The 26502-nt window shown below is 44.6% G+C and overlaps 1 protein-coding gene and 1 long non-coding RNA gene across 5 annotated transcripts; one reads left to right on the plus strand and one right to left on the minus strand.

Moving 5' to 3' along the window:
- The first annotated feature begins 2606 nt into the window (after nt 1–2606).
- Hepacam (hepatic and glial cell adhesion molecule) lies at nt 2607–21301 on the plus strand. Of its 3 annotated transcripts, none has more exon segments than NM_001429434.1 (7): nt 2607–2732; nt 14821–15162; nt 16276–16557; nt 17069–17168; nt 18103–18176; nt 18571–18641; nt 19160–21301. In NM_001429434.1, coding segments are annotated over 7 exon segments (1257 nt in total). In that variant the 5' UTR covers nt 2607–2647; the 3' UTR covers nt 19463–21301.
- Nucleotides 17416–26186, minus strand: LOC120094115 (uncharacterized). 2 transcript variants are annotated; one of them, XR_015627172.1, is made up of 2 exons: nt 25991–26186; nt 17416–18233 (listed from the first exon to the last, which is right to left on the minus strand). It is a non-coding gene; the product is annotated as an uncharacterized LOC120094115 (long non-coding RNA). The 2 variants fall into 2 exon arrangements; XR_015627171.1 differs by lacking the exon at nt 25991–26186 and adding an exon at nt 19137–19599.
- Nucleotides 26187–26502: the final 316 nt, after the last annotated feature.

The raw sequence follows: 26502 nt of genomic DNA on the forward strand, positions 1-26502 counted from the left end.
ATAAACATAGAACGGAGTTGTGAACTTTGCTCTCACCAAGATAAAAATGATCCTGCATGCATGGAAGAGGAAGGAAGGCTTTTAAAAGGGAAGGAGGCTTTGGGGACCATGGAGACAGCTCAGTGAGTAAAGGTCCCTGTCACCAAGCCTGATGGCCCAAGTTCAATACCTGGGACCAACATGGTGGAAGGACAGAATCAGCTCCCCCAAGTTGTTTTACACAAATGCGCATGCACACATAACAAATAAATAAATTCTATGTTTTAAAAATGTAAAAGGTTATGGGAGAGGGACTCGTGAGGCCCCACCTCTCACTAAAGCTTTAGATAGTTCGTGGTTGCTGAGGGGAGACAGAGTCCTGTTTTGTGGTGGAACCACTGGGAGGTTAGCCAAGCTCCAGGAAGAAAGCCTCCGCCCACACTCATGTAAACACCTCTGATTAAAGTGAGTGGGTCAAAAACAAAACAGAACAGAACAGGACAAGACGAAGCAAAAACATAACAGAGTAACTTATTTTCCAGTCTCCCCCTCCTCCACACACAAAGCTTCAGAGAGCTGTTTCTTTTGTCTTCAATAAACTTTGTTTTCCTTGCTTGGTCATCTCCTGACCTCCACTCCCAAAAGATATGAAATTAGGAAAAGGATTTGTTGAGAAGAATGCCTTCCCAGCAGATTTGGGGTGAGAGGATAAGAGGAGGAGGGAGAAGTGAACAAAATATACTATATACATGTAGAAAATAGTCAACGGATTTTAAAAAATATTTTTAATTTGCCTTTTAAAAGGGAGAGGGCTGATAAAATAGGGCAGAGTGATGCATACTTGAAATTCCAATACTTGAGACATGGTAGCAGGAGGATCCGGAGTCCAAGGTCACCCTCAACTACACAGCCAGTTGGAAAGCAATCAAGGTCTATAAGATCTTGTCTCAAGAACAAAGACAAACAAACATGGGACGTATCCTACAGTGCCACCCGTGAATTGCTAGCAAGAATATAATTGACTTAGGTCCTTTGGAAAACAGTTTGGGAGTTCCATAAAAAGTTATAAATAGGTGTGGTGTCATCAATACCCATAACCCATAACAAGCAAAAATCCATGCAGACAGAAAGTAGGTCAGTAGTTAATGGGGCTGGAAAGAGGAAGTACCATTAGTTACAGCTAAGAGAAGACATGCTATTTGGGGAGAGCTAAAATTGGATATTTGTGGTAGCCTCAGAACCCTGTGAAAATACCAAAGCCACTGAACTGTACATACTAAAAGGGTGAATTTCCTGATATATGAAGTATGTCTTAATTTAAATGTATTAAATATAAAAATAAGGGGGGGGAGCGAGACTGTTGGGTGGCTCTCAAAGTTTAAGTCTATCAACATAGACTAGTTTTAACTTTAAGATTAAGTACCTCCACATATAATGAAGAAAAATAAAATGTCCTTTTGTGTGTGTGTGTGTGTGTGTGTGTGTGTGTGTGTGTGTGTTTTGTTGGTTGGTTTGGGGTTTCTGATGTAGCACAAACTTGTCTCAAAATCAGAGCAATTCTCCAAGTGCCCAATCCTATGAGTGCTGGGATCAGAGGCATGCACCACTATACCTGTTTTGGTTTTTTGAAACAAGGGTATCACTGTGAACCTCAGATTAGCCTTGAACTCCCAACCTTCCTGCCCCTGCCTCTGTAGTGCTGGTATTACTGGCATGTACTGCCACACTCACTCACAGGCGTTCTCCCTAACTAAGCATTCGCTGGGCATTCTATAGCAACTCTTCACCAATCCTCCCAATCATTCCTCCAAGGAGGATATTGTTTTAGCCACTTTACACAGGTGAAAATCAAGGGCTCAAAGGTATGGAGTCCATTCCATTACCACAGAGTTACCAAGCATTTTATGAGAAGGCATGGCCGGGAGGGCGGGCTAGGCTATCACACTGAGAGCAGAACCCAAGGGTGCTGGATTGTGGAACATTAACCTCGTTTTTACTCTGACATGTCCTAGAACACTTGCTGCAGGTGAGGGGATGACAGTGGATTCTGGAAAGATGCTCCCAGCATCTGTCTGAACCTGTGACAGGAGACAATCCCAACTAGAACAGGCATGAAAGAAACCGAAATCAAACCCTTTTCCAATTTTCTCCTTGTGGTCTAAAACAGGGTTTTCCACGTCTTCAGTAATTCTTCGGGGTCTCTCATTTCCCGATATATCCAAAAGCGCCTCCTCCCATCCCTACCTGGCCACCTTTTCTCTCTTATTAGAAGTCTGTCCGGAAACAGAAGGAAGAATGTGAGGTAGAGTCTTGTAAAAGTTGGGACACTGAGCCCAGATGTGCCTCTGCCTTGGGAGTGGGACTTTACTGCGAGACAAGCCAAGAACCGCTGGACCACCAGGGATGGAACCTGCAATCTAGATTAGCATCTAAACAGATACTCCTGTCCAATCTAGGGGGGGCAAAGGGCATGGAAAGTAGAAAATGCTAGGTCTGAGCAAAGGGAGAGGAGAGAACAAGGCCAGCAACACACAGAGCTCTCTGTATTCAGAGGGAAGTTGGCAGGGTTGTGCCCGGGCAGAGAAACTCCGAGTGGTACAAAGGGACGTGCCCGGAGTGGAGAAATCATGCTAATTGTCTGCACCAGAGCTGGAGAACGCCACCCAAAATGAAGAGAGAAAGGGAAGCCCTGTCAAGAGCCTCCAGGGCCCTGCGCCTCTCTCCTTTTGTCTACCTGCTTCTCATCCAACCAGGTAGGAGACCAGAGGGTCTGGAGAAAAGAATCGGGGGGGGGGGGGGGGCTTTTGACAGAAGTAAAGGGAGAGCAGAGTCTGAATACCTCCCGGGCTGGAGGAGGGGAGAGAGCTCAGTGGCTGTGGGAAGCAACTCAGTGAATTCAGAAATCAGTGTTGAATATATCTGTTCACTCCCTGTGCTTCCCGCCTGGCCCCCCTGGCCCCCCTCCCCGAAAGGCTGCATGACTTTGGAGCGCCCACGGCATTCAGTACATTAGCTGGAAGGCATCACGCCACTTCTTATGGGATGACTTGCTGGCGTGGGCCAGTCCAGCATTCTTTTTAAGAGCTTATGTGAGCTCTTGGTGGGAGGAGAAGGAGGGCAAATCTTGGTTTTGCACCTCCCAAACCTCCCCGATGGCTTCTCTGAGTGTCAAACAGCTTGAAAGATGAAAGAAGCTTTGTAGATAACGAGCCTCCTGGTTTAGGATAGCAATCAGTCCAGTCATGATATACTCCAAGCCATAGACACCTACCTCTTACAGCGCCCCCTACCAATTCCATAGAGAACTGATCTTCTTATAAGTGCTGTAGATATATTTATGTGTGCATACGATTACACGGAGCCTAGAAATGCACATCTTAATGTGGCAAGCGGATACATAGATCATTTTAACAAAAAGCAGGAGTCAGGGGAAAAAAAGTCACCTGCCTTCATCCAGGAAGCTGGGGCTGGTGGGGCAGGATGCTGGTGGGCGTTGAAAAGCAGGGAATGTTTCTTTGTAGAAAGAATGTCTGCACTGAGTCTTAGAAGATGAGGGAAATAGGTAGGAGCGTGAGTGAGATTATTGTTGGGAAACAGACAAAGGTCAAGAGCTTGAAATAGTCTCCTCGTGTGTTTAGGCGGAGCCCAGAAGTTCAGCATTGCTGAGGGGAGAGTGTGAACTGAGTTCAGTAAAAGCCTTGTAAACCTTTCTCAGAAAATGAGAAAGAGTCTACAAATGGTGGATGGGGAAGCTGTATGATCTTTAATTCGGGAACTGGCAGGATCAGATATACTTTTTGGATCTCTCAGTCTTCAGTGAGGCACTGAAAGAGAAACGAGGCGAAATAGATGAGGACGAAAGCCGATTTCATTCTTCTGAACCCATGAAACAAAACAACACAGACGGGGCAGGGTTAGTTAGGTAGCGGAAAGTTGGTGTCTTGCAGTTCTGAAAAGCAGACCTTGGAGATCAAAGTACCGACAATCCACACCCCCTCCAAGAGCACTAAGGACGGGCATCTTTGGCTCTCGGTAGCAAAATTCCAGCCTTCAGGTGGCGTTTTCCTGTTTGCGTGTCAGTGTTCAAATGTCCCAGTTTTCACAAGGACTTGTGCGGAAATGGATCCACCCTACTACAGTGTGACCTCATCTCAATTCCTTGGCTCTGAAAAGACCCTATTGCCAAAAGAAGTCGGATTGTGAGATGCAGGGCTTGGGGATGGATTAGGAGGATTTCAGTACTGTGGAATTTGCCTCTATTCATTCCAGATAGAGAGCTTGTTTGTCTGTCTGTTTGTTTATTTTTTGTTTGTTTGAGACAGGGCCTTCTTACTCTAGCTCTGGCTGGCCTAGAAGGTGCTATTTAAACCAGAGTGGCCTCAGATTTACAGATTTGCCAGACTCCACCTGGACCATCAAGCCTGGCCAAAAAGAGAATTAACCCCCCCCCACAAAAAAATAAAAACCAAAAAACAAACTTAGCAAATTAACAAGTACAACAATAAAAAGACATATAAGGGAAGACTTTCCAAACATAAGTCTCTGAGTTGAGCATACCACTTTCACTAATTCTATTGGCTAGAATTTTGACACATGTCCATACCTAACTGCAATAAAAGCTGGGAAATGTAGTTTTAAGATTGGCATGGAAAGGGTCAGAGGGGTGGCTCTGTTAATGGTACCCACCGCTCTTGTGGAAGACCTAGCTTTGGTTCTAAGCACCCACATGGTGGCCTCTTCTGACTCTCTCTCTCTCTCTCTCTCTCTCTCTCTCTCTCTCTCTCTCTCACACACACACACACACACACACACACACACACACACAGAGAGGCACTGCACATGCCTGTGCATATCATACACGCTGACAAAACACTCATCCACATAAAATGAAGTCCAGGTTCTGATGTTGGTATTCAGGTTTTCTCCACCACAGCTTCTTCCTCCTCCTTCTCTCCCCCCCCCCACCCTTTGTTTTCACAGTTATCTGCTTATTTTGTGGGAGTAGGGCCCAAAACTATGGAGGTTTCAGAAGCCAGTTCTCTCTTTCCACTCTGTGGGTCCCAGGTAATCAGGTTTGGTGACAAGAACCCCTACCCACCAAACCATCTTGCTTACCCCAAATCAGGCCAAACTCAGCTTCTTAAACTCACCATAGCACAATTCACAGAATGTTCAAATAAGCCTTTTCCAGAGTCTAAGGTGTTGACACCTTGATGAACATTAAAAGATATGAATCCAAGCATTGGAGTTTTTATTTTTTGGATTCTTCTGATCCTCTGCTTGGTTTCTGTGCTGAATTTTAAGATGTGGGTGGATACTGAGAACAGTCTGACACTGTGGTCCATGTATCTGTGAACTTTAGACAACTCTCATGCCTTGGTGCCTCCTGAGTTCTGGGATTACATGTATGAGCCATTGCACCCAGTATCTTTTTAGCCTAAATTCCCTACCAAGGAGCAGTGGTGATGTTTTTCAATTTAACAAATTATGTAACTGAAAAATGCCATAGAGGAAAAAGCACTAGGCTTAAGGATATAGTCTGATGTGCCCTTAACAAGTGAATGAGCCCATATAATCATCCCCCAGAACAAAGAAACAGATATGGCTAAGTCGATGGCATACACCTTTAATCTCAACACTTTGGGGGAGGCAGAGGCAGGAGGATCTATGTGAGTTCAAGGCCAGTCTAGTTTACATAGTAATTCCAGGTCAGCCAAGGCTATATAGTGAAACCTTGTTTCAAAAAAAGAATAAACCATGCTGTCACCTCAGAATCACCCAATTATATATTTATTTCAGTCGCTTTTAGCTGCTGAAGCAGGCACCTTCAAAGAAGACTCTGTATTAATGTGCCTCTGGAGAGCCTCATTTTCAGCATATACTTGGTGGTGCAAGCTGAGCATGCTCAGAGGCATTACCGCCATTGTACAATCTTCTAAACATGTACTCCATATCATACTGGCATGCCCAGGGTACACCCTCTAAGCAATAAAGCTTAGGGTTTGGCCAACCACTATACGGGTATGTATAGACTCCGAGAATGAAATCCCCACTCTTCCTTTGTTTAAAGAAGGCATTGCTTTAGAAATAAATCTTAATGTTTTCCTTCTCTACTTCAGGTAATAAATCTTTCTCCACTCCACTTTTATGGCTTGGCAATGTTTATTTTGGCTTTGCACTCACCAAGATATGAACCCAAGTAGTTTGTGTTGCCTGTTACTACAGAAGCCAATGAACAGAAGCAGGAAGTGAATCTTTAAACAACACATTATTCACAGAGCCAGCAATCTAGCAGTTATTACCATTCGAGGATCCTCCTTACTCAGACCATCACTAACTAACCCGCGCTATAGGGAACAAGAACAAAGGATAATAATCAATCCAAACTTCAATCTTGTTCCTCCAGTCAGGCGGTCGAGCCTTGCCTTTTTAATTCATGATGTTGTTTTTTTTTTTTTCTTCTTCTTATTTCTTCCTGTGATTTTCCTTCATTATTGTCTCTCTGTGTGTAGTTGGGAAAGCACATAGGACTAAGGCCAGTTGGTCTCACATTCTTCTCATGTGATTATCAAGTTACAGAGTGTACATGCAGATTCTTATTCACAATATACACTGCTAGGAGCTTATTTCCTCTCCCACATGTCCTCTAACATTGAGATGTTCTGATACTAAGCACAGACTCAGAAGCACTAGAACCAAGTGACTCCAAGGAGGCCACCCATTCCTCCAAGCAGGCCCTACATTTTAATAGTCCTCTTAGAGAACCTACCATTGATGAATTAACCCATTGACAAAGTTAATGCCTTTATGAGCCAATCATCTCCCAATCTCCTTGTCCTAGCTAGTATGAAATGGAATCAAATTATAGTTTAAGCTTACATTGCCATGATAACCAAGTCGATAATCAAGTTGAGTTTTTCTTATATTCATATCAGCCAATTGGATATATTTTTCTTTGAAATACCTGCTCTAAGTCTTTAAAAAGAGGGTTTAGGATTTGTTTTTATTATTTTTTAAACATTTATTTATTTATTATGTATACATCATACAGCTTTCTGCCTGCATGTATGCAACTACAGGCCAGAAGAGGGCACCAGACCTGAGTATAGGTGGTTGTGAGCCACTATGTGGTCGCTGGGAATTGAACTCAGGACCTCTGGAAGAGCAGACAGTGCTCTTAACCTCAGAGCCATCTCTCCAGCCCCTGTTTTTATTATTTTAAGTAAGCATGTGTGTGTGTGTGTGTGTGTGTGTGTGTGTGTGGGTGTGTGTGTGTGTATGTACTCTAAGGAGTCTATATCCATTCCCATGTCCTGTTTAAAATGTTGTTTACCCTTTTATACTTAGATCTCCAGTCTATGTAGAACTGATATATGCCCAACATATTTATCACCATATGTCCCAGAACTATTTGTTATAATAATTGCTATTGGAATAAGTCCAGGCAATCTGCCACTCAGTGGTCAGTACTGGGGAGCCCAGAGTTGGTGGGAAGGAAACTATGTATTCATGAGTTGTCCGTAAGTGGCTATCATCCTTAAAGCTCCACCTTAGAGCCCGAGGAGATGGCTCAGTGGATAAGAGTACTTGTTGCATAAGCGTAAAGACCGGAGTTCAAATGCTCAGAACCCACATAAAAAGACTGGTGATGACAAGTTCATGCCTGTTAAACCCAGCATGAGGAGTTATAGAGGAGACAGGAAGATTGTTGGGGTCCTGACTACCAGCCTAGCTCCGTGTTCAGAGAGACCCTATCCCCAGGAACAAGGCAGAGAGTAATAAAGGCAGACATGCAGTGTCCTCCTCTGGCCTCAGCGTAAGTGAGCACATGTGCAGGTGCATGCACACACACACACACACACACATTAGGGGGGAAGAATACAAACATTTTGTGGGAGTGGAGGGTACGTCAGGAAGTCTGAACGTTGAGTAGAGGCCTTTCTCATCCAAGCTATGTACCTCCTCCTCTGGAACATCGAAGTGGACCTCAACCCCCTGGGACTGACCAGTTTCTGTAGCTCTTTTTGGATGGATGTTATTTGCTTTGAGTTAAACCTCACATCAGTGTATGAGTTTTATGTTGGTCAGTGCACATAACCAAAGACTAAGGACAAAGTTACAAAGGTCACCAGAGTTAGCAGAGCCTAACCATTAGATGACGTTACCAGAACTGTTAGAATCAGAGGCTTGGCCCTGGCAAGTCTAACAAGCTAGGTTCAGACCCTTGTCCTCGATAGGCCAATTAAAAAGACAGCAAGGGACTGGCGAGGTGACTCAGTCAGTAGGTACTTGTTGACAAGTCTCATAATCTAACTGGGATCCCTGGTACACACATAATGGGGGGAGAGAACTAAAGTGTGCATTAGGGCACATACTGTGCCCTTCACAAACAAATATAAAAGAAGAAGACAAGAAATAGTAAAAAGCACAGAAGAGTATCCAGTGTAGCCACAAAGGGAAGAGGAACAGAAAAAGGCCCAGTGACCCATCCCTACAAGTCAGACCTTGGGGTACAGACATGAGTTTTAGGTTTATACATAGAACAAGAGGTATATATAACTAAGCAGTCCTGGTCAACAATGTGGTCCAGTCTATCACTAACCCATCATTGTTTGAGCAAGATGGTTGACAAGTGAGACCTACAGGAACTTTCCCCCCTGGGTGGCGTTAGGCTTCAGCCTTTCCTTCTCCAATAGTAAGGTTCCTGAGGTATTCCAGTTCGTTGGAGACCATTGTTTCAATGTCTGAGGGTCATAGGGACAGCACAGTGTCTCTTTAGAGTACTAGCAGGACAGTTGCACCAGAATTGGGGATGCCTGGCAAAAGAGAGTAGCAAAAACATCAGAGAGGGGCACCTTTGAGAAGGGCAAAGGGAGAGAGCAGCTCTGAAGCAGTGGTCCTGTCATACAAGGACAACAAACCCTCTCCTTGCTGCACTAACGTCACCTTTGGCATAAATTGGCACATCATATACAAATGTGCTATGGTCTACTCTGTTGATCTGTCTTTACAACAATAGGAAAGGAAGTTTCCTGAGATTTGAATAGTAGTGTACTAAATTATAGATCAACGTTTATTATTATTATTATTATTATTTTACTATTATTAATTTTTTCTGAGATGATATATCTTTGCTAAAGATATATCATAAGACTGGATTAGAGGACACGCAGTAGTTATTTTTGTTGGTGGCGTTAGGTGGTTCTGGGTCAAGTTAACTTTTTCTATCTCAGCGGTCTTATGATATCTTCTGTAACCTAGCTCTATAGTTCCGTCACCATCCAGCCACCATACAGCTTTTCTCTTTTCCCTCTGTGCCTATCTGTCTCGCCTACCTCAAGATCATCTCGGGATCATCACTAAACAGGAGGGAAGATTATTAAAGACCAAAAGCAGAAAACAAAATGTTCTTCCTTTCAGAGAAAAAAATTTCTTGCTACCCTTGGGTTATTGTATGAGGGGTCTGGTCACCACACTTCAAAAAAGAAATAATACATTTGGGGAAAGCCGAGGAAAAGGCATCTAAGACAGTCAAACGAATGGAATGAGACAGAACCCAGCAAACAAAAGTTGCTTCAGATGAAAAAGGTTACAAGTGTGGTTTCTAGTGCCAGAGAATGTGGGTTAGGCGAAGAGAGGCAAACTACAGCATGAGTTGGGCACCATCCCACTGATGCTTTTGAAAGGTGACTTTAAGGCAAAATGAAGACTTTGTCCCATAAAGACACGAAAACCAGTAGAAGGTTTTAAGGGATGCAGCATGAAGAGACCAGAGTTCCTTGGATACACTCTTGAAGTTTGCCTTTCCTCAGAGTCAAAGGAGGTCAAATCCTCCTTGAGTAGAAGCTACTGACCTAATGCCCGGGCATTGTTTAGTTAGATAGGAACATCTCGTAGATATGGTAATTTCCTTTTGTTTTGCCTACGGTGAGAACGGAGACTTTCCTCAGAATGATGCCTCTGAGACAAGGATTACGTTAATTGCTTCTCCAGGTTGAATAATCCTCCTCCCTTTTATTACTACTCTGAGCCTGAGGTGTTAGCCATTTCCTCGTTTCTGTGTCCTGCTTTGGCTCCTGTCCCAATTCTCCGTGCCTCCTGAAAGTTATGAAACCCAAACTTAGATTCTTTCCAGTTTCTAGGCAACTGTGCATGCTTAGCAAAAATGTTCTTGTCACCAGAGTCTAAGAAAGATGGCGCCATCGTCTTACAATGAGTGTGGGTGCATCCCTTCTTGTGGGCCTGCCCATGTTCACAACATAAGGAGGGCAGCCTACTGGGCTAGGGCAAATTAGGAGACAGTTAAAGGCTGCATCTTCTCCATGCTTTTATCCAAATCTAATCTAAATTGATTTTTTAAAAAAAGGCAGAATTAAGGGGAAAACATCACCAAAAATGGCTACTGGGAAACTTGGGATGGAAAAGGAGGCAATATAATCCAGGAAAGAGAGCAGAGATTACAGGAGTAAGAAAGGTTATTAATACCTTCTATGGGGCTGGAGAGATGGTTCAGAGGTCAAGAGCACAGAATGTTCTTCCATAGGACTTGAGTTCAATTCCCAGCAACCACATGGTGGCTCACAACCATCTATAGTGGGACTGATGCCCTCTTCTGGTGTGTCTAAAGAAAGCTACAGTGTACGCATATACATTAAATAATAAAAGAGTGCCCACTGCTTTTCCAGAGGTCCTGAGTTCAATTCCCAGCAACCACATGGTGGCTCACAACCATCTGTAAAGAGATCTGATGCCCTCTTCTGGTGTGTCTGAAGACAGCTATAGTGTACATATAATAAATGAACAAATCTTTTTTAAAAAGTAAATAATGAATAAATCTTTTTAAAAAATACCTCTACTTGTCTGAGGTCCGGGAATATCGCTGGTACAATGAAATGAGAAGCCTGGGAATTTGGTACTTGAGATCTGTATTAGTCAGTTCTGCATTTCTATAACAAAGTATCCATGGCTAAACAGTTTCTAAAGAAGAATTTATTTAGCTTATAGTTTTGGAGGTGGAACTTCCAAACAATGTAACATCAGCTCTGGAAAATACCCTCCACCTCTTTTCATGCTATCATGATACAAAAGATGGCATCAAAGAGTGCCTATGAAAAAGAGAGATCAGTAACACAGGAAGCCAGCCTGGGGTTGAGGGAGCTTAGGCTCATTCTTTTATAACAATTTAATTTCTGGAGAATGAGCACAAAGTCCCACAATAACTTTCTTTCTTTTTTCTTTTCTTTTTTTTTTTTCCGGAGCTGGGGACCAAACCCAGGGCCTTGCGCTTGTTAGGCAAGCGCTCTACCACTGAGCTAAATCCCCAACCCCCCACAATAACTTTCTTAATTCCCTCCAAGGATGGTGCTCCCAGTGAGCTTACCCACTCCACTCTCTCCTAATACCTCCACCATGGGGGAAAAGCTTAACACGGAAATGCTGGAGGTTCAAGACACATCCAAACCACAGCAGGGCTGTTACTCAAAATTTTAATTTTTTTAATAATTTACTTATTTTGATTTTGTTTGCATTGATTGTTTCACCTGTGTGTATGCCTGTGTGAAGTTGGAACTGAAACTGGAGTTACAGAAACTTGTAAGGTGCCATTTGGGTGCTGGAAATTGAAAGACAAAGGCAGGTCTTCAAGCAGAGCAGTCAATGCTTTTAACTGCTGAGCCATCTCTCCAGTCCCTCAAAATTTTAAAATACTTATTTTATTTTTTTACATGTATGTGTTATATATGTACATGTATGTATTAAGTGCCCACAGAGGACATCAGATCCCCTGGAGCTGGGGTTACAAGTACTTGTGAGCCACCTGATATGGGTGCTGGCACCTAACTTGGTCCTCTGTGAGAGCTGTATACAATTTAACCACTGTGCCGCCTCTCCAGCCCTTCCTGACTCCAATTTGCTGACCTCTGAGTGACTCCACACATTACGTATGTGCTGATCCTACGATTTCAGACAGGGTTCTGGGAAGTGAGCGGATACCTCCTCACTACTGGAACATCACCAAGTCATACACACCAAGCTCCTTTGCCTGCTCAGGGAAATTTGAAAGCTTGCTTTTTAAAATCTAGCTGAGAATGGAACCTAGTAGGTGTTAGACATGTAATCCCATTTAAGTCATGGCGATACTGAAAGCTGAAAGAAACTTTACGGAACGTCTGGCCAGGTGGATTTTTAGTCTGACACACAGGACCACAGAAATTTCTAGCAGCTCTGTTACTGGGGAGGAGAGAACTTGGGTCCCCATTGTCTCTTCTGCCAAACAAATTAGGTAGATGGAATCATCTTTCACTTATTTCCACTTTTTATGTAAGATTTTTAGAAAAACAAAAATACTGTTGCTTTAAAAAATGTTTGAGATCAGGCCAGGAATGATGTCAAATACATTTAATCACAGCACTTTGGAGGCAGAGGCAGGTGTGTCGGCCTGGTATATATAGCAGGATGCAGGCCAGCCAGGACTGCACAGTAGAACCTTGTCTTTAAAAAAGAAAGGAAAACAAATGTTTGAGAGAAGGCTGAGCAGTTAAGAGCACTTCTTGATCTCCCAAAAGACAGAGGAGTTCAGTTTCCAGCACTCAAGTCAAGGGGCTCACAAGAGCCTCTATCTTCAATTCCAAATAATCCAGTGTCTCTTCTGGCTTCCACAGGAACCCATACTCATATAATACACATTCACATAGACACACATACATACAGATTATTAAAAAGCAAAGATAAGCATGACCTTTAAGGTTGGAGAGATGGCTCAGCAGTTACAAGCACTCGTTCTTGCAGAGGACCCATGTTCCATTCTCAGCACCTGTGAGACAGGTCACACTATCTGTAATTTCATTTCCACAGGCCTTGACACCCTCTTCTTTCTTCCCCGGGCACCAGATATGCGTGTGGTACACATACATACATTCAGGCAAAACATTCAAACACATAAAATAAAAATAAATCTTTAAAAGTAATGCTTGAGGGCTGGAGGGATGGCTCAGTGGTTAATAGCACTGACTGTTCTTTCAGAGGTCCTGAGTTCAATTCCCAGCAACCACATGGTGGCTCACAACCCTCTGTAATGGGATCTGATGCCCTCTTCTGGTGTGTCTGAAAACAGCTACAGTGTACTTATATACAAAAAATAAATAAATCTTAAAAAAAAAAAAAGTAATGCTTGAGGTGCTGGGGTGTAACTCAGTTTAAAAAGCACTTGCGTAGTATGCATGAAGCTCTAGGATCATCCTAAGCGCTGCATAAACTGTGTGTGGTGACACATGTCTACCATCTCAGGACTCGGGAGGTAGAGGCAGGAATATCATACATTCAAGATCATTCTTGGCCGTAGAGCAAGTTTGAGTCCAGCCTTGAATACCCGAGAAGTCATTTCAAAGATCAGTATAAAAACATCATCCCAGTACTCTGGAAGCAGAAGCAGGAAGATTGTGAGATTGAGGTCAGCCTAGACAGCATAGCAAGACTCTCAAGACCAAACAAAAGAAAAAGCTTCCAAATAGTTATCTTTGAACATTCTACCTTCCTCAACTCAGGGCTTCCTTCCTATAAGCAAATGGTATTCAGCTAATCCCCCCTATGGTAGCTTTAGTCTGCAGGGCCATCTCTTGAGGTTTGGGGATACCGGGCTGATGGCGGGTAGAATGTGAAATTTGGAAATCGCTTAGAGATCATCTGGTCTAACTAACTATTGTGCAAAGAGAAAAGCTGAGCCACAGAGAGGCGGGAAAGTGGCCTTTCCTTGACCTTTTATAGAAAGGAGGAACCCATACATAACAAAGCACCTCACTTTAAGTGAATTGACTGTGTTTAGCAAATAAAAGTTGTTTAAATAGATGTTGTTTACCATAACCAACCTTTTAGTTCACTTAGCTCTTGATTTGGTCTGGACCATATAGCACAAGTGAAAAAGAAAAAGAAAAAAAGCACAGTCCTTCATTCCTAATTTTATCCCCACCCCACTTTGACAGGGTCTCATGTGTCCTAGGCTGGCCTCATACTTCAACTCATAGTGTAGGTCATGAATGATCTTGAATTTCTCATCCTCCTGCCTCTACCTCCAAAGAGCTGGGATGATAGTCTAGAGCCCAGTTATAGTCACTAGTTTTATTTTATAAGTGAAAAGAATGGGGCTTAGAAAAATTGTTTATCCAAATGCAGTAAGGAGTAGACCGCCATCTTGGAAGGCCCTAAGTCTCCAAAGTCTTTATTCTCTTCATTCAAATTCTTCCTCTGTAGAGAATGCAAGTGGGGCTGGGATTTAGGTGAATTCCCAGAACTTCCATTCCATCTATAGAACTGTTTTCTACTGAGCCCTCCTGGTAAGGTACAGTTATACCTGGGGTAAGGACACAGTGATTCTTGTTGTGCCTGGGAAGTGCCCGTGTATTTGGACCCCTGAGCTTCCTCTTCCTGAGAACTGTCTTAAGACACATTCCTCTTTCTTTAGGAATCTAAGTTCCCATGTTTTCTCTATTTCCTGCCATACTACCTTCATATCAAACTTGACTCATAGGATGTTCAATAAATATTTCTATGAAAGGAACATGTAGACAGTGCATATGTGTAATCTTCTGCAAGAGGTAGGCAATGAGGAAAATGCCAGAGAGACGAAACCATAGAAGACCTGGGATATCTATAAGGAAAGAAAGACAGAGGAGAGGGAGCAAAGAACTTCCATAGGAGAGGAGATGGTGCTGATGGGGAAGAAGCCAGGACTGGCAGGAAGTTAAGGGTCTGAAGGTGTGAGGCAGATCATAGGGCTTGAAGGAGGAAGTGGGCTCTGGAGCTGAGGGCCTGACACTGCCCTCTTCCCCAATGGGCCTCTGTTTGCAGTCCCCCTGGAGGGGGTGAACATCACCAGCCCAGTACGTCTGATCCACGGCACAGTGGGGAAGTCGGCCCTGCTTTCTGTGCAATACAGTAGCACCAGCAGCGACAAGCCCGTGGTGAAGTGGCAGCTGAAGCGTGACAAGCCAGTGACCGTGGTGCAGTCTATAGGCACAGAGGTCATTGGCACTCTGCGGCCTGACTATCGAGACCGTATCCGGCTCTTTGAAAATGGCTCCTTGCTTCTCAGCGACCTGCAGTCGGCGGACGAAGGAACCTATGAAGTGGAGATCTCCATCACTGACGATACCTTCACTGGAGAGAAGACCATCAACCTCACTGTGGATGGTAACGCCCTGGGCAGGGAAGCAGGCGGGACCAGACTGGGCTAAGGCTAGACCCATGAAAACGCGATGCAAAGTCTGAGTGGTCATTAGTGGTACCGAGGCACAGCTAACATGGATCGAGGGCCATGCGTGGGCCAGCCCACTCAACGTTTACAGTAATCAGGAGATAGATAATGTCACTCTCTTCAGAGGTACAGGGAATAACCCAAGCTCATACAACTGATAGAGTCTAGTGTTAAACCTCGAGAATTGGTCCTAGTTTCCCCCAACTAAAATGTCTCCTGGGCTATCAGTTTAAGTAAAAGCCCAGTGGTTTTGAAATGGCATTTAGGAAGAAGGGAGTGAGGGCATTCACCATGACTTTGTTGTTCAGTCTAGAGGTTGCTTAAGTGGATGAAGAATGAATGAGTGGATGCATGGATAGGTGGATGGATAGGTGGATGGGTGGGTGGATGGATGGATGGGTGGGTGGATGGATGATGGATGGATGGATGATGGATGGATGGATGGATGGATGGATGGGTGGATGGATGGATGGATGATGGATGGATGGATGGGTGGATGGGTGGGTGGATGGATGGATGGATAGGTGGATGGGTGGGTGGATGGATGCATGGATAGGTGGATGGGTGGGTGGATGGATGCATGGATAGGTGGGTGGATGGATGCATGGATAGGTGGATAGGTGGATGGGTGGATGGATGGATGGATGGATGGATGGATGGATGGGTGGCTGGATGGATGATGGATGGATGGATGGATGGATGGGTGGGTGGATGGATGGATGGATAGGTGGATGGGTGGGTGGATGGATGCATGGATAGGTGGATGGATAGGTGGATGGATGCATGGATAGGTGGATGGGTGGGTGGATGGATGCATGGATAGGTGGATGGGTGGATGGATGGATGGATGATGGATGGATGATGGATGGATGGATGGATGGATGGATGGACGGGCTATGGGACAGGAGTAAGCTAGGGATCTTAGAGGGACTCCTCAGCCGACAGACTGAACTATTAGACATTGAAGATGGGAGAATAAAGAAGGGGGAGGGAGCACGTTGTAGACTATGACTCACAGGCATCTCCGTCCTCCCATCCCCGGGTCTCAGTGCCCATTTCAAGGCCACAGGTGTTAGTGGCTTCGACCACTGTGCTGGAGCTCAGCGAGGCCTTCACCCTCAACTGCTCCCACGAGAACGGCACCAAGCCTAGCTACACCTGGCTGAAGGATGGCAAGCCCCTCCTCAATGACTCCCGAATGCTCCTGTCCCCTGACCAAAAGGTGCTCACCATCACCCGAGTACTCATGGAAGATGATGACCTGTACAGCTGTGTGGTGGAGAACCCTATCAGCCAGGTCCGCAGCTTGCCCGTCAAGATCACCGTGTATAGTAAGTTTCCCTGCCTCCCCAAGATGCAAATATCCACTGGGACAAAGGGCATTCCAGAGAGAGACTGTCTAGAGCAGTGGTCCTCAACCTCCCTAACGCTGAGACCCTTTAATACAGTTCCTCATGTTGTGATGACCCACCCCCAACCATAAAATTATCCTCATCACTACTTTGTAACTTTAGTTTTACTGCTGTTATGAATCATAATAAAAATATCTGTGTTGTCTTAGGCAAGCCCTGTGAAAGGGTTGTTTGACACCACCCCAGGGAGATCACAACCCATAGGTTGAGAACCGCTGGTCTAGAGGGAGTGAGGCAGGGGTAGAGGTGGGCTGACAGTCCTTGAAGGACAGCCACAAGTGGGAGGCAGGCTCCAGGTGAGCTCTGCCTTTGTGTATCTTGTATTCGTGCTGCCTGGGCCCTTTTCTCTTCCCTCCCCTGATAGTCTTCTAGTCACCACACCCGTTCCCCTTCTCAAAGTGCCCCTACCTCTCTGTTTCTCTTTCCTCAGGAAGAAGCTCCCTCTATATCATCTTGTCTACAGGAGGCATCTTCCTCCTTGTGACCCTGGTCACAGTCTGTGCCTGCTGGAAACCCTCAAAGAAGTCTAGGTAACTAGTCAACGTCCACACCTTAGTTTTTCTTCAGTCCGTTTCAACCCCAAGTTTAATGTTTCTAGCATTGAATCTGGGGTTCATGTTCATACTAGGCAGTCATTCCACTACTGAGCTATATCCTTATTTCTCAAGTACTCTTACACTCTCTCTCTCTCTCTCTCTCTCTCTCTCTCTCTCTCTCTCTCTCTCTCCCTCTCCCTCTCCCTCTCCCTCTCTCTCTCTCTCTCTCTTTCCCCATGTGTGTGTGTGTGTGTGTGTGTGTGTGTTTCTATAGTTTCTATAAGAATGCATACATGTTGGTTTGGTCCATGTGTGTATAAATGCACATGTGTGTGGATGTCAGAAGTCCACCTTTGCTGTTATTCTTCTGCCTGTCTTTGCTTTCTTAGTGCTGGGACTACAATTGTATGCGACTACACCTATCTTTCTTATGTGGATTCTTAGCGTTAGACTCGGGCCCTCATGCTTATAAGACAATCATTTTACCAAATGAGCCATTCCTCACCCCAGCTCCCAATTCTGCCTTCGTCTCTTTGAATTTTTTTTCCTCCTAGTGTGTACCTTTCCAAGTGTATTTTTCCATTGTGTTTGGAACTGCATCTGGGCTCAGTTACCTCTGACCCCTAGGGCACTGTTGATGGTGATTTCTCCTTGGGTTTGACAGCCAGCTGGGTTAGTGGGCTGCCCTTTAAGTCAAGGCAGTACAGTTTACAGGGAAAAAAAAAATCTAAAACTCACATTGGATAAATAGCCTACCCACAGCTGACAACAGTTTTAACGTGCAAACCTAGATGTGCCTTATTCCAAAGACTACCATTCCCAGCCCATCTTCCCATCACAAGGCTTCTTCTGTGTCCGCTAGAACCCTTTGTATCCATATCCTGTAGTCAATAGCTCTGTTCTTGGTGGGGGCTGGTTTGATTTGCAGGAAGAAGAGAAAGTTGGAGAAGCAAAACTCCTTGGAATACATGGATCAGAATGATGACCGCCTCAAATCAGAAGGTAAGCTCTCAGCTGCCCGTGGGCCCAGTCCATCAGCATCCAGACCCGAGAAGCCTGCTGGGAAAAGGGAAAGAGGGCGATAAGCAACTCACCAGAGTCAAGGGAGGTGCGAATACAGAATATAGGTGCTGGATGTGTACAGCAGAGGTTCTCAACCTGTGGGCCATAGCCCCTAACAACCTTTCCACAAGGATCGCCTAAGATCATCACGAAACAGATATTTACATTATTATTCATAACAATAGCAAAATCACAGCTATGAAGTAGCAACAAAAATAATTTTATGACTGAGGGTCACCACAACATGAGAAACTGTATTAAGGGTTACAGCATTAGCAAAGTTGAAAAGCACTGGTCCGTGGACCAGACCCCCATTCTTGCCTTCCCTATGCAGCAGACACCCTACCCCGAAGTGGAGAACAGGAGCGGAAGAATCCAATGGCGCTCTATATCCTGAAGGACAAGGTAGGCTCCTCTGTCAAGGAGACCCTACAGCGAGCTAGGGAGCGTGTGATGTGGCCATTTCTTCATAGTATTTGCAAAAATCCCCACTTTAGAGATTGGAAAATAGGTCAGAGAGACAAAGCAACTTGTGAAGGGCTAAACAAGCAAATGAGTGACAGTCAGAGGCCAATCTCATGGACCAGCCTAGCTCCCACGATGTCCAGTCTATTCACATGGCCTACTTGGTGGTCATCCAAGCCCCTCTGCTGTTCTCTGCTCACGTGCAATAGACCCATTTGCGACAACCAGAACTGAAAGAGAATAGATGTGGCACTGAGTTCACTGAATACCTGCCATGTGCCTGGATCAAACAAGGTGTTGTCTGCCACCTAGCTGGACATGGAGGTGTGGGTGGAAACTCCAAGGGACACCCTGCACACACAATCCTGCGTGTGCCTCTGTAGTTCCAGTGCCTAAGAAAAAGCACTCCCAGATTGGGTTCAGGGGACCACTGACCCTTTCGGCGCCTGTGTTTGTAGGACTCCTCAGAGCCGGATGAGAATCCCGCTACAGAGCCACGAAGCACCACAGAACCCGGCCCGCCTGGCTACTCCGTGTCGCCGCCCGTCCCAGGACGCTCTCCGGGGCTCCCCATCCGCTCAGCCCGCCGCTACCCGCGCTCTCCAGCGCGCTCCCCCGCCACGGGCCGGACGCACACGTCGCCACCGCGGGCCCCGAGCTCGCCCGGCCGCTCACGCAGCTCCTCGCGCTCACTGCGGACTGCTGGCGTGCACAGAATCCGGGAGCAGGACGAGGCTGGGCAGGTGGAAATCAGTGCCTGAGCCTCCTCGGGAACCCTCTGCGGTTGCCCACGGTCTGCTCTCCGCGGCCGGGGGGAGGCTGAGAAGTCCCGGTGCCTCTGGCCAGGGGTGAGGGGAGATCAGGCCTGATCCCCGTTTAGGATGCATGACGTGTGTGAACTTGCACAAATGGGTGGAGCGCTGATCTTGGTGTTAAACCCGGTTGCATGTGCGCTGGGTTTACTGGCTGTGTTCTCTGACTGTGTTCTCAGTGGGTATGAGCTGTGCCCTCTTAGGACTACATAGATTATTAAATTTCTGGCCCAATCCCCTAAAGGATTTTATGGAAACTAACAGTAATTTTACCCAGTGAGCCGATCCTATGCGCCCCCTGGAAGCGTTTATGCTTCCAAACCACCTCCCAATCCCACATGCCTCCGATCCCTAAAGTCTGTGGTAGTTTTTCCCTTAGCCCAATTTAGAGGCCACTTACCCCCAAACGCACACTAAAACTAAAGACAAGACTGATGGTGGTTCCTGCGTATACAGGGCCTGTTCTGATTACAAAGGAGTCGTTGTCTTAAGGACCTATTCTGGACACCTGCTTCCCCATCTCTCCAGGTGATGAGAGAGAATCCCGGGTGCATTCCTGAGACCCTTGGAACCCGGGACAAGGCAAGGACAAAATTTCAAGCTCACAGTGCTTGGTGGCCTCCAATGGTCTCCCCAAAAGTGTGCCGTACTGGTCTTTCTTCCTGTCAGTTTTCATGAGAATGTGGGTGGACTTGTTCCTAGAGACTTGCACGCCCACTCACCCCTGACCTAGCAAGCTGTCCCTGAGAAGGATCTGGTTTTGACCATTCATGCCCTTCTTCCCGGCTGTTGTTTTAAGAAACAAACTTCCAATCATCCCCAGGAAGGTTGAGAAGCTTCCTTGAGCTGTAAGAAAAATAAGATTCTACTCCCCAGGGAGACATGAAAAGAGAAAGAAGCTTTACATGCCCCGACATGTCAAAGCAATGACGGCCCACCCCCTAGCCTCCTGCTCCCCTCCTGCCTTGCTCTTAGAGGCTCAGAACCCAGGGCAATGGACAGAGCCAGCTCCCTAATCCGTACTCCAGTCGGAAGACAAAACGGACTGGGCCGCTCCCAAGCCATCACTTCTTTGGGCATTTTGAGAAAAGGAAATGATGTACTGTGTAAAAACAGCACACGAATAATAGATAAAAGCCAAGAAGACTCCGGGTGTTCTGCCCTCTCTTCCCTAATGCCCCCAGGGACCCTTGCATCGCTTGTCCCTCAACTCCTAACCCTCATCTTTGCTTCTGCATCATCTCATGAACAAGGCCCTGTATCCTTCACCTCCACATCAGAATACACTTCCCCCCAGCCCTGCAGGCACCAAGATTTCTAGTTTGCCTGCATCCCCTCACCCAAGCAGCACGACTCTCTCTCCCCCATCCTGATGGTCTACCTGCTCCTGTGTCAGGCGCGTTTGCAGCTCTCCTTCCTTAGCCAGAACCCACAGTCCACTAACCTTCCCAGGTGCCTCATCCACGGTAAAATAGTGCGTGTAGGTGACAGTGCAGGCAGCCTAGGAGATGTAAGATGCAGAGGGCTACCTGTTGCTCAGCCTTGAGGTACAGGGGTGAGGGATAGGGTGCACGAGAGCATGCCACACCCTGGTGCTGAATCCCGGCCGGGCTGGCTTCCCAGACTCAAGCCAAGTTTGCCTTAAATCGGGGGTAAGTAAGGCAGTGGTTTTTTTTTTTTTTTAATTTTTGTTTTGCTTTGTTTTGATCTTCATCTTTGTATTCACTTAGCATCTAGCCGAGTGCATAGCACAACCTGGATGCTCAATAAACTTTTGATGAAATGAAATAATTTTATTTCCACATAAGCAAACGAAACAGACGAACAACCTGAATTTACAAGTTATCTCCTTTTTCTCTTACCTTCCTTTACTGCCGTAACTTTCTTCCCATATTGCAAACCATCCATTCCCAAGCCACCACTCTCATTCATTCATTCATTCATTCATTCATTCATGTGTTCTCTTAGTTACTAAACAAACATTCGTTTGTGTACCATTGACTGTATCCCAGACATGGGATAAAGATGTAATTGTGCTGTGACTTCTACTCAGAAAACACTCTCACAGGGGAAGACAGTAAGTGAACAGATTGTTATAACACAGTGTGTAAAAGCAATAACAGAAATAGACACAATTTAAGGTACTCAGATATTTAAGGTACTCGTTAGGCCTCTGGGGTCTCAGATACTGTATTTTGTGAAGTTGAGTTGAAAGGATCTCACAGAGAAGGCTAAAAAACAAAAGCATACAGAGAAAGATGGGTTGAAGTATAGGTGGAAAGGCTGTCACATGATCAGAGAAGGGACTTTCAGGAATGGCAGAACAGATGTGACTAATAGTGCACGTCTAGCATCTCAGTGCTTGAAAAGCTCAACCAAGACGACCTCAAGGTCAAGACCAACTGAAGCACATAGTGATGCCTTGTGTCAAAGAAATCAAAGGGGTGGGGTGGGGTGGGGTGGGGTGATAGAACAGCCAGGACCTTAGAGGGCTTCACGTATGAAAAAGAATTCAAAGGCAAGGTTAGGGATTAACGTGTAGCACCTAGATATGGTGCTTGCCTCGCATTTGATCCCCAGGAAAGAAGAAAACCAAAGTATAAAAGAAAAAAGAACATGTTAAATTTGGCAACAAGGGGGCATAAGGAGTCCCAGTCATCGTGAGCAGGAGTGAAAGCCAGATTGCAGTAGGGGAGTCATGACTAACCCAGCTGAGGCTGGATACTTGAAACTGGGTATTCCAAAGTTCTTCCTGTTTCAGAACAGCTCGATCCTGCCTGAGTATACTATATTTAGTTTATATTACCGGGAGGAATTTCCAGAGAACCAGATACAAAATGAAATCCAGATAGATCCAGAGTGCTTTAGTACTAATAAGATAAGGAATTATCCGCATAGTTTGTTTGCATTAGAGTTGTATTGAAAATTTATGCTTAGCCCACTGGCAGGGTAAGAAGAGCTGGATCTGAGATTCATAAATTAAGTTGATGTCCTAGGAAGGGGGCTCCCTGCTGGAGGTGCACAAGATGGCTGGCCAATGAAACTGCTAATCTTCTGTGGAGATTTAATTTTTCTGTTACTAAAATCAAAGATGAATTAGAGGGTATGGGGATGCCTGTGACCTCAGCAACTGGGATGTAGATGAAGGTGGGACACAAGATTAGTGCCAGCCTGGGCTACATAGTAAAGCCCTATCTCAGGCATTGGGAAGAATTAACATAAACAACAACAAGAAAAGGTTAATAAATATATAAGGAAACGAGCATGACTGAGCATGAAACAATTTATTATGGAATGCTGAAAGGAACAGGAGACAACAAAGACTACAAAGGCTGTAACAGTGACCGAGTCAGAAAAGGAACAAGGTAAACGTTCATAAAAACAGGGCTGGTGAGATGGCTCAGCAGGTTAAGGCACTTGACATCGAAGCTTACACCCTGAGCTTGATCCCCAGAACTTAGCTGGTGGAACTGACCCCTACCAGTAGCCCCCTGACCTCCACATGAATGCTGTGTTGCATGGACACACACACACACACACACACACACAGAGTAATCAAATAATGTAATTATACAAAACGAGGGCAGGAGGATCAGGAGAACAGCATGGGTAATATAAGACCATGTCTCAAAAGAAGCACAACAGCAGCAAAAAGTAGCCAAAGGCATTAAAATGCACATCAATTAAGTCTGAAGAGACGGATAGCTAACTTGAACATAGCTCTGACACTGTTCAAACCGGAAGACATGAAGATGAAAATGTGAAAAGGAGACTAAGGGTTATGTCACGTAGAATGAAAACGTAGCACATTTTATTCAGACCTCCATGGAGGGACTAATGGAAGGGAAGCCATTATTTTTTCTAAAGATTTATCTTATTCTTCATTATATGTGTGTGGGGGTATGTGCACATAAGGACAGGTGCCCTTGCAGGTCAGAGGCCTTCCAGGGTCACATCCCTTGGTGCTGCAGTTAGAGGTGGCTGTAAGCTGTCTGACAAGAGTCTGGGAGCCCAGCTTGGGTCCTCTGCAGCAGGTGAGCCATTTCATCAGCCCCAGGGAGCTGCGTGTGTGTGTGTGTGTGTGTGTGTGTGTGTGTGTGTGTGTGTGTGTGTGTGTCTTTTCAGAGGCAGAGTCTCAGTATGCTGATAGACTACTAGGCTGGTTTCAGACTCAAAGAGACCTGCCTGCCCTGCCTCCTGAGTGCTGAGATTAAAAGCTTGGCTTAATACATCCAGCCAGGAAAGCCATTATTTTAAAAGATAATCGATAATGTTTCCTTTTTAAATTTTTTCCTTTATTTTTATTTTATGTGTATAGATGTTTTGTCTTTCTGTATGTCTGTACACTCATGCACACGTTGTCTTCGGAGGCCAAAAGAGGACATGAGATATACCCTGAATTGAAACCACAGATGATTATGAGCTACCATGTGGGTGCCAGAAATCAAACTCAGGTCCTCTGGAAGAACAGCCAGTGCTCTTAAACACTGAGCCATCCCTCTAGCCCTAGATGTTTTCTAAAACTTGCAAATATATGAAATAATTAACATGCATAAATGGTAGACAAAAATGCGTGACAGAAAAGTATGCCAAAATAAAGGCTTGAGAAACAAGGACAGGTGAGTAAATGATAAGTGGATCTGAACAATGCCTTGTAAAATGATAGTGTTTAGTCTGCAGTCCCCAAAGCCTGGGAAACAGAATACAGGCAAATAATAGGGCTTAAGTTGAGAGGATTTACCAGAATTAAACTATTTCAACGTATTTGAATTCTTTGGGAAAGAGGAAGTGGTTAAGGTAATAACTTCAGGTTTTAATAAGTATTCATTGAGTAGAAATGAATAACACCTAAAGGTCAGAGGTCCAAGATCAAAATTGGCTGCACAAGGAATTTCAACCCAGCTTGAACTGTGTAGCAAACTATATACACTTTTAGTACATATATCCATGTACGATTATTATAATGTTTCCACTTGCTATACTATAGTTTTATATTAAGTATATACTTATTTACCAATAAAGAAGGAAGCACATTAAGGATACAGATATAAATCCAATCCATTCTTCAACTTCCAAGAAAAGAGAAAAGGAGAGAAAAAAAAAACTGCAGACAATAAAATGCAAAAACTTAAATAATAGGGAAAAGGCTAAATTGTAAATGATCTAAATTTATCTAGTAGATTGCATTTTTAAAAACCCTTACATATGCCATTGGATTGAAATATATTGAAAAGTTGAAAGAAAAGATATACTAAGCAAACACTAAGCCAACAGAAGCTATGTGGCTATTTATATAAAACAAATGGACTACAGGCGGGCGTGGTGATGGTACACACCCATAATCCAGGCTACTCATATGTTAAGGAGGATCAAAAAGTCAAGGTCTGTTTAGACTACATTGTGAATTCGAAGCCAGTCTGGGCAATTGAGCAAGACGGTGTCTCAAAATAAATTACACTGGGTAACAAGAGGAACTAAAGTAATGCAATGATAGAGCACCTGTCTAGCAATGCAAGGCCTTGAGTTCAATACCCCAGTACTGCAAATAAGCGTACTATAAAAATAAGGAGAATGTCTGTTAGGGTACGGAAAAATTGATGGAGACCGATCCCAGACTCTGATAGTATGCAAAAACAAAGAGCGTTTACTCTGCAGAAACTTCTAGCATACAAGGGTTACCATTGTTTCCAAATGGCAACACCCACAGAGACCGCTGGAGTCCCTTTGTTAACAGGACTTCGTAATTGCTTCTGAGATAACAGCAGACTTCTAAAACCTAGGGCACATTCCATGGGGTCACAGAAACTATTAATCGAAGGTCATAAAAAAAATGCACACCACAAGACCTCAGGTACAAAAAACGGGAGAGAAGATATTGACTCAATTTGTCAAAACTTCAAGGATGGCTTAGTTATAGTCTAAAACTTTTCCATGACCCTGCGAGATGTTAACAAATGGTGAAATTTAAGCCAGATAACTGCTCCTTGTGTATTTATATTTATGTAGGCATTCTCTTTTACAACCTCTTATTCAATTTATGATTGACTTCATGTGAAGACTTGCACTGAGTTTTTTCAACAAGTGAACACAGGCTCCGAGAGTCTTCCAGGTACAGAGAACAAAGAGCAGAAATAATTTCCCCGCCCCTTTTCTCCCACAATTCCCTGCCTTTACCTAGCTTCCTGCTGTGTCCCTATTGAGGCGCTAACCAGAGGATGCAGCTGCTAGCCTTACATCCGCTAGGTTGGGTGAATTAGCTGCAGAAGCTGAGTACCCTATACTCAGGATAGAGAGCAAGTGCTCCAGTGTCTAGTTTCTGAGTGGATATAAAATGAAAAATGAATTCCTCGTGTCTACACAGAGAAACCCTGTCTCGAAAAACCGAAAGTCAGTTAGTTAATTGATTAATTAATATTAAAATAAAGAGGACATCTAGAAAGATACACAAGCAGTAGCATAGCCTTACTTCCTGCTTACCTGAGTCAACATCAGCTCCTCCTGTCTTTACCAAAATGCCTTTCTCACTGATCCATTTTTCTTTTTTAAATTACCGAAACGAAGCACCTGAAGCAGGTAAGCCTTAAAAAGAGAAGGGATTTATTTGATGCTCAGTTCTGGAAGTTCAAAGATACGGCACTGACATCCTCTGAACACTGTTACTGACGACAGTAACAAAACCACGTGAGGGAGTGAGAAATTACCGGTGAACAGGAAGCCTAAGAATAACTCAGCGATCAGACTCAGGCTTTTACAACTTGCTCTTAGGAGAACTCCAAGACACCAGCATTCCCGTCACCTTTCATAAATATCGCTGGCCACACTAACAAATTAAAGGAGACAAATCATCTCAAAACATTGCAAAACAAATATTTGTAAAAATCTGATGTTTATTCTTGACTAAAAAAAATTTAAGTAGGGCTAAAGACATGGCTTGGTGGTCAAGAGCACTGTTTATTCTTCCAAAGGACCCAGATTCAATCCATACTATA

Source organism: Rattus norvegicus, chromosome 8 (genome assembly GCF_021556685.1).
Source record: "Rattus norvegicus strain SHRSP/BbbUtx chromosome 8, alternate assembly SHRSP_T2T, whole genome shotgun sequence".
Taxonomy (NCBI): domain Eukaryota; kingdom Metazoa; phylum Chordata; class Mammalia; order Rodentia; family Muridae; genus Rattus; species Rattus norvegicus.